Source organism: Propithecus coquereli, unplaced genomic scaffold (assembly GCF_000956105.1).
Source record: "Propithecus coquereli isolate 6110/MARCELLA unplaced genomic scaffold, Pcoq_1.0 Scaffold39, whole genome shotgun sequence".
Lineage (NCBI taxonomy): Eukaryota > Metazoa > Chordata > Mammalia > Primates > Indriidae > Propithecus > Propithecus coquereli.
This window is the reverse complement of record NW_012149618.1, coordinates 217,132-226,118: the sequence shown is the minus strand read 5'-3', so window position 1 is coordinate 226,118 and position 8,987 is coordinate 217,132. Positions and strand designations below refer to the sequence as shown.

At 36.3% G+C, this 8,987-nt stretch overlaps 1 protein-coding gene across 1 annotated transcript in view; it reads left to right on the top strand.

The window, feature by feature from the left end:
• The window catches only part of ITSN2 (intersectin 2), a 113,091-nt gene that overhangs the window by 12,603 nt on the left and 91,501 nt on the right, over positions 1–8,987 (top strand). The window contains exons 6-11 of the mRNA XM_012652404.1: positions 219–241; positions 2,617–2,680; positions 4,251–4,388; positions 4,839–4,924; positions 5,670–5,932; positions 7,090–7,239. Of these exons, the coding sequence (XP_012507858.1) occupies positions 219–241; positions 2,617–2,680; positions 4,251–4,388; positions 4,839–4,924; positions 5,670–5,932; positions 7,090–7,239 (724 nt within the window). The remainder of the gene's footprint in view (positions 1–218; positions 242–2,616; positions 2,681–4,250; positions 4,389–4,838; positions 4,925–5,669; positions 5,933–7,089; positions 7,240–8,987) is intronic.

Genomic DNA, 8,987 nt, shown 5'->3' with positions numbered 1-8,987 from the left:
ATATTACATAGCTAAGATTTTTCCATAATTTTATCAGGTAATGTGAAAAAAGGTATATTGTATTTTTAAGTCACACTTTTTTTTTTATATTTTAATGTCTCTGAAATTGGGATGTGTGCTATCATCAGTGATGTCTTAGCACTTTGTTACAGTTTTATTAGCAGTGTTTTTTCTTTCTTAGTGGTACATAAAATAATAATGTGTCTTATAACTGATAGAATCTTAGATTTTGTGAAATATGGTACTGAAATATACTTGAGATTAATATAAAGTCATAATTCCTATTCTTTGAAAAAATGAACTTCTTTGGATCCTATATTTGGCATTAAAAAAACTTTCTTGAGTGCTGTGGCACAAGCCTCTAGTCCCAGCTACTTGGAAGGCTGAGATGGGAGGATAACTTGACCTCAGGAGTTAGAGTCCAGCCTGGACAACACAGGGAGACCCCATCTCTTTAAAAAAAAAAAAAAAAGAAGTTCTTTTTTCAACTTAACAAAAGTGAATTAAAACATGTATAAAAGTGTTCACAGCCTAAATGTCCATCAACAGGAGAATGGATAAATAAATTATGGTATGTTTATATAACAGAATATTTAAAGCAATAAAAATGAATGAACTGCTGATACATACAACAATATGGATGAATTTCACAGATATTATACTGAATGAAAGAAGCCTAGCACAAATTAATAGTGATAGAAATCAGAATAGTGTAGTTACTCTATTGAGAAGGGGCCATGTGCAAACCTTCTGAGGAGCTGGGAACATTTCTGTATCTTGATATGGGTGTTGGGTGCATGTGCGCATACCTGCGTAAAAGTTCTTTAGGCAGAACATTTAAGATTAGCATACTTCATGTATGTACTAACAATGTAAACAGAGGTGATTTTGTGTTGGGGTATGAAGAACATTGAATGAGAACCAGCTGTGAGCAAATGGCAAATGATTCCTAATGTTACTTTACCTGTATGTGCCACATTGTGTGAAGGTTGTGTATTGTGTTGTTTTCAGAGAGTGTTGTTATTCTGAGACCTACAAGAATAAAGCTATATATCTGTATGTAAGGGCACGGTTTTCTTTCAAAAGAGTAGTTATTGCTAATGCCCTGAAACTGAGCATGAGCCCCAAATATATGAGCATGGGGCTGAACTGGACTTAACGTGTTTATGCTTTGTTCACTGAATGTAGCATTTGGTGGTCTGTTTTTTTTCTTTTTGTTCCTCCTCTTCCCCCTAAACCCAGAGTGTTTTGTTTATTTAGATTAATTCATTGACTCAGATATTTCCCAAGTCACATATCTTCTGGGCATTCTCTTAGGCACTGGAATACAGAGAGGAAGAAGATATGCTTCATACCATCAAAGAGCCCATAGTATATAGTTCACATAATCACAGTATTGGATTAGTTGTTTAAAGGTGCTATGATTAATATAGATGAGAAAGTGACTAACTCTGAGGATATAAGAGAGAAGATTTCACAAGAGATGACATTTGAGCTGGATCTTAGAGGATACATACACTGCCAGGTAGAGAATGGGGGCACTGGCATTCTAGGCAGAGGATGTTGGGTATCCAAAGGTTTGGCAGACTAAGAATGTGCATGTTCAAATGAGCTTTTCTCAGTAAAGTACTCTGCTGGCTCTCTGTGGCCCTTTGTATTATTCATATTTTGCCTACACACATGCAAAGCCCTCCACCAGTATGCTTTTTAACCATTAATATTCTTTCTTTCTCCTGTTTGCTCTATTGCCTAATGCTGAGGGATCTTCTTTTCAGTCATCTTTGTCCAAGAACTGAAATACTAGTTTTAAACCTTTTTTCAGGTTTGAAATAGCCTTTCATTTCTCTTTATCAGAAGAATCCTCCTTTTAACACAAAGACCTTTTCAAATCTCACTTCCTGTGTGAAATCATTAGTAGGGTGAGGCCTATAAGATATTTCCAGTATTTTTCTTTAAGTGATTTCTATTAAATGGCCAGATTAAAAAAATAAAATGAAAAAAGTTTAAAAGTTATATAATATAGACATTCAACTGTATGTTATGATACATAGTATCCTTGATTATCAAGTCCTCTGTGTTAAAAGCTCAGTGGAACAAACTGTATTTAGCTGTGTTTGTGCTGGCTTTCTAGTAGGTGCTGTTGCTGAGGAAAAGGTGGCAGATGTAATTTCTTGCATGCAGAGTTGTTTTTGAATGGGCCTTGGCTCAGGCTGAACCCAGAGTAGGGGCTGACCCTTCTGGTACCCACGGCTCAGTCACCTAGGAGTGAGAGGTGCGGCACCTGATGGGAGTGCAAGAAGGCCTGAGAGTTTGTCCTCTAATACTCTCTATGCCTGTTGTCTCCTTCCTGTGTCAGCCACTCATGTGTTCTATTATCGTGCCAAAAAGACATGCGGGAGCGCTTGATTTCACTAATTCTAAATTTTAAATTCTTTGGCGCAGGGATTAGTTTGATTACTGTTGAATGCTCAGTACCTAATACATGGTAAAAAATGTTTTAATGTTAAAAGTTTCCAGGATAGCAACAATGTTATTTTATAGGTATAGCTATTTAGGTTTGCATGACTTTAAAGAGGCTAAATAATTTTTTCTTTATGGTTTTCCCCACTCAATTAGGTTTTCAAGCTAGAAATGCTCTTCTTCAGTCAAATCTTTCTCAAACTCAGCTAGCTACTATTTGGTGAGTTTATCCATTAATTATGAGTTTTAACTATACATCCTCTGTTACATAAGAAAGATACAGTTTCTGTGAAAGGTTGTGACGCAAACATACTCCATAAAAGCAGCCAGTTTGTTAACCTTGAAAGCAAATATAACTGTGCAAAACATAGTTGTACATACTTAGGCTACACTCAATTTGTAAAAATGTTTTTTCTTCAATAATAAATTAACCTGAGTTTGCTGTAACTTTTAAAATGTTTTTAAAGCTTCTTGACTCTGAGCTTAAAACACATTGTACAGCAGTACAAAGATATTTTCTTTCTTTATATCCTTATTCTATAATATTTTTTCTATTTTTTAAATTTATTTTTTACTTTTTAAACTTTTTGTTAAAAACTAAGACACAAACACACACATTAGCCTAGGCCTACACAGGGTCAGGATCATCAGTATCACTATCTTCCACCTCCACATCTTGGCCCACAAGAAGGTTTTCAGGGACATTAATATGCACGGAGCTGTCATATGCTATGATAATAATGCCTTCTAGAATATCTCCTAGAGGAACCGCCTGAAGCTGTTTTACAGTTAACTTTTTTTTCGTAAGTAGGAGTGTACACTCTTACAATAAAAAGTATAATACAGTAAATCCATAAACCAGCAACATAGCTGTTCATTTTCATTGTCAAGTATTATGTACTGCACATAATTGTATGTGCTATACTTTTATACAACTGGCAATGTAGTAGATTTGTATATACCAGCATCACCACAAACATATAAATAATGTTTTGTGTTATGACAGCTACCATGGCACTAGACAACAGGAATTTTTCAGCTCCGTTAATAATCTTAAGGGACCACCATCATATATGTGGTCCATTGAAACATCATTATGTAGTGCATGACTGTATTTTGTAAGTAAAACTGTTGTGTGCTTTTACCTAATGCCTTCTATAGAGGATCAGAGAATATCTCATTTTTAATATATAGATAAATGTGATTTGATAGATGAATTAACCATGAACTAAGACAAGCCACTTTCTCAGAAGGGATATTTTCCTTTCTATTTCAAAGTTTCTTCCCTCTCTTTTGTGTTATGAAAATTAAGGGTAAAAATTAACTCACTATTAAATGTAAATATGTATACATTTACATTTCACCAAAATAAGTTTATCCAACAATTTTAGCATCATTTTTCTTCTTTTAAAAATAAGAAATCGGGCTGGGCGCGGTGGCTCACGCATGTAATCCTAGCACTCTGGGAGGCCAAGGTGGGAGGATCACTGGAGATCAGGAGTTTGAGAACAGCCTAAGTGAGAGTGAGACCCTGTCTCTGCTGAAAGTAGAAAAGTTAGCCGGGTGTCATGGCACACGCCTGTAGTCCTAGCTACTTGAGAGGCTGAAGCAGGAGGATTGCTTGAGCCCAGGAGTTTGAGGTTGAGATGAGCTAGGCTGACACCACTGCCCTCTAGCCTGGGTAACAGAGTGAGAGTCTGTCTCCTAAAAAAAAAAAAATTAATAAGAAATTGAACTCTTCAGACAATATTTTACTCTTTCTAAGTTGTGAATTTTAACATTTTCTTTAGGACTCTGGCTGACATTGATGGTGATGGACAGCTAAAAGCAGAAGAGTTTATCCTTGCAATGCACCTCACTGACATGGCCAAAGCTGGACAGCCATTACCGCTGACTTTACCTCCTGAACTTGTCCCTCCATCTTTTCGGTGAGTGCCTCTGGAGGTGAAGAGCCGTGGTTTTGATAGCTTGGCAGATATGATTTTCCTTTGGGATTTGCTGGGAGCTGTGCTTTAGTTTAGAAGTGAGTTAAATATTTGCACTGTCATTTGATTTTAGTATTCAATGAGTTACACGAAAGGAGTATACTGGAAGTAGATGTGTTTTCACCATGTTACGATTAAGGAAACTTATGACTAAAGAGATTAAGAAAAACTTGCCCAAGAATAACAATTAGCTGAACCATGATTTAATCCATTTCTGGCTTGAACATTCATATACTGCTGTATATTATAACTACAGACCATACTGTGTTTTAAATATCTTTAATACCATATTCTCAATATTAAATTACTTTAATCATCGGTAGTCTATTTTCAGACTGAAAATTTTCATGCTGTATGATGCTATATTTGTGTGTTGTATGATGTTTTTTTTAGAGCAGGAAAACAAATTGATTCCATTAATGGAACTCTGCCTTCTTATCAGAAAATACAAGAAGAGGAACCTCAGAAGAAATTACCAGGTAGTATCAAGTGTCTAAGTTATATCTAAGTCTTCAAAAATTCTGCCTTTAAATGTAACCGAATATTTAGAATTTTTACATTCTTAAGATTTTATATGCTATAGGAAAAAACAATTTGATGGATGGGATGGGTTTCAACATCAATAAAATTAAGATGGTCAAAATGAGAAGAAGAGTATGAAGGAAGAAGAGACAGTGTGTGTATTTGACAGGCTTGTACACATCCAGGTTGAAGTATTTCTCCTATTTTAGGTGAGATTATTCAAGCAAGATTTGTGATAATATCTTTAGCTTTAAAAAAGTTTAAATATTGGTTGAAAAAGTACATTTGTAGCTGTTTTAATGTATTAAAAAGTAAATTAACCCCCATAATATGCTGAAATAAAAAAAAAAGTAAATTAAATGACATTTATCAAATAAAACAAATATATAGCTACACAGCTTTGGTTATCCTCACAGAAAACTCTGAGAAAAAAATTGAAATCAAGTATTTTTATTGGCAAAGATACTAAAATTATTTCTCTCTTGGGTGGATTCAAACTTATAAATTTGGTTTTCTAAAAACGAATACTCTCAGAAGACAGTAAATATTTTCCCATTTATATTTGAGTTAAAGTTATCCTTAGGAGAAATATCCAAATAGAAATAGCACTCAAATGATCACAGGACATAAGTATGCTGAAACTAGATTACAGGTTCTATAGGCTCTTAATGTGTGAGAATGCTTACGATGTACTTTGTGTAGTTACTTTTGAGGACAAGCGGAAAGCCAACTACGAGCGAGGGAACATGGAACTGGAGAAGCGACGCCAGGCCTTGATGGAGCAGCAGCAGAGGGAGGCAGAACGTAAAGCCCAGAAAGAAAAGGAAGAGTGGGAACGAAAACAGAGAGAATTACAAGAACAAGAATGGAAGAAACAACTTGAATTAGAAAAACGCTTGGAGAAACAGAGGGAATTGGAGCGACAGCGAGAGGAAGAAAGGAGAAAAGAGATAGAAAGACGAGAGGTTATTTTTAAGTTATTTCCTAAGAAAATCATTGCATTTAATAAGTGACTATTTCATTTGATAAAAAACGCTTATTTTTTAATTTTTATTGTGCCTTTTCCTCTGCATCATTTCATTCTTTCTTATCCTACACAAACCTGAGTCTTCCTTCCCTTGAAGAGGGAAAGAGGGTCCTTGGATATAAGGGATTTTCAGGGCTGGTAAGTGGTAGAGAAAGCATCTCTGCAGGGGATATCTAAGTCAAAGGAGGATAGACTGCAAAGCAGCATCGAATGAGGAGTGAAGATTAGTCCGCCAGCTGAGCAAGGCATTAAACAAAAGCAAGCTTAGGATCCAGATTAAGAGTCTAAGGAGTTGGAAAGGCAGAAAGATCAGAGCAGGGAGTTGAAAGTCTAGAGAGGAATCAAGAGGATGGTCTTGCACAGGTCCTTGGGATAGTGTTGTGTAAGTGGGGTCCCTGGGAGGACTGGCTGCATTTTAAAGGGCCAGGGATGGAGTATTGTGCACTGAAATAATGTAAATATAATTTTTTTCTTCCCTGATATCAGAACAGAGGTGTAATTATTCCTGTTAACATTTATATTTATGAAGTCATCCGTTTGCTTATTAAGAGAAAAGTGGCTGTAACAAAAGGATGTTCTTCTGAAGAAATCAGAAAATCTGATAGACAAAGCCACTTTTGTGGAAGACTTTAGACCCATTGTTAAAACTAGATTTGCACAGCTACCTTAGGCACTATAGCCACTAAGTGCTAAATGCTGCCTCACCTTTATTTTTGTCTTCCCACCAGTTTTTGAATGATGCGGGTTTTTTTTTTTTTTTTTTTTTTTAAGAGAAGGGGTCTCACTCTGTCGCCCAGGCTGCAGTGCAGTGGTATCATAGCTCACTGCAGCCTCCAACTCCTGGGCTCAAGCAGTCCTCCTGCTTCAGCCTCCTGAAGAGCTGACACTACAAGCGTGTGCCACCATGGCTCGCTAATTTTTAAAAACTTTTTTTAGAGACAGGGTCTTGCCATGTTGTCCAAGCTGATCTGGAACTCCTGGTCTCAAGCGATCCTCCCACCTCAACCTCCTGAGTCACTGGTATCACAGGTGTGAGCCATCATGTCTGGCACTGATGCAAAAATTTTAATTTAAAAATTCATTCATTATTTGCAGGCAGCAAAACAGGAACTTGAACGACAACGTCGTTTAGAATGGGAAAGAATTCGTCGACAGGAACTTCTCAATCAAAAGAACAGAGAACAAGAAGAAATTGTCAGGTTAAATTCTAAAAAGAAGAGTCTTCATCTTGAGTTGGAAGCACTGGTATGGCTAAAGTTTAAGTGAAATTTATCTCAGTGATGCTAGAGTTACCTGTTGAAAATGTAGTTGTCTTTTTAAATCACATGAATAAATTATGTTTTAACATAATTAGATAGTCATGTATTTTCATGTATACTTTTAACAGGCTGGACAGAATTGTTTACTGAAAAAAGGATAGAGTCTCAAAATTCTGAGAATTATGTTGCAGTCTCAGTTCAGATGCTAATGAACAATGTACTCTTGGGCAAGACATTTCACTTCTTTATGCCTTACTTTGCCCATGTATAAAATAAAGGGTTGTGCTATTTCAATAGTTTCAGTTTTCATGTTGATCTCAAGAAGATGCTCTGCAGCGGACTAACAAGGGCAGGAGAAGGGAGGCCTGAACAGCGGAGCACTGCCCAACTCCCCAACTCTTCCCACACTTCACAACAGAGAAACTCCATATTCATCTGCTTTATTTTTATTGGGGTTTTATTTTAGATTTGCTTGGAAAAAAAGAATTCTCTTAAAAAGAAAACTTATTTAAAACTGCTGACCTAAATGATCTCTTATGATGCCTTCCAGTTCTATAGGACTATAGTTCTTAGCTAGTATTGGCCACTGTACTTACCAGTTTTTATATATCAACTAGTAGAAGGTCAAGTTGTTAAAAGACTTTATTTGAAATGCAAAATGAGAAGATATGAAAGGTCTGGTACTATTCTACCTTAGAAACTCATAAGGCTGACCTGTTAGTGTGGCAGGGTTTTATAAAAATGTGTGTCTAGCCCTCTGGTAGAGCCAAATTTAGATCTTGTAGGTTGGTCCGAGTGCAGTGGTGTTTACAACTATTTGATCACAACCAGTTACAGATTCCTTTGTTCCTTCTCCCCTCCCACTGCTTCACTTGACCAGCCTTAAGAAAAAAAAATTTAAAATAAAAAAAGATCTTATATAACTATACTCTAACATTTTAGTTGGTTGATGATTTAATTTACATTAAAAATTGATTTTTTTAAATAAAGTTAGCCTAATATTATATCTTTAGTCAGAAAGGTACTATTTTATGCCTTCAAGTGGATAGAAATATATACCACAATTATTAATCATGCCATAGTGCTACAAAATAGGCCTAAAAGGCTTTAACCTCTCTGTGCTACTTGGATATCTGTTTGAACCACCATCTTGACTGTATATAAGAGGAGACCTTAAGATTGATAGTTTTCCCCCAAGAACTGGGGCAACACACCAAGGACAGTAACATAGGGTAATGTGCAGAGTTTGGAAAGGTCTAGAGCCTATACTTATACATATCAAATATAATAATGGGAGATTTAGGATGGACACAGCGTATTCCTTTTAGCATATATTTTCAAATATGAAACATACTCTTTAGTAAAACTTTTATTATCAGTGATTTTTACACAGGGATCTCATTTCTCCTCACCCTACTGTATTAGTTTGCAAGGGCTACTGTAACAAAATATGACAGACTAGGTGGCTTATACAACAGAAATTTATTGTCTCACAATCCCAGAGGCTAGAAGTCCAAGATCAAGATGTCAGGCCGGGTGCGGTGGCTCACGCCTGTAATCCTAGCTCTCTGGGAGGCTGAGGCGGGCGGATTGTTTGAGCTCAGGAGTTCGAAACCAGCCTGAGCAAGAGCGAGACCCTGTCTCTACTAAAAAAAATAGAAAGAAATTAATTGGACAACTAAAAATATATAGAAAAAATTAGCCGGGCATAGTGGTGCATGCCTGTAGTCCCAG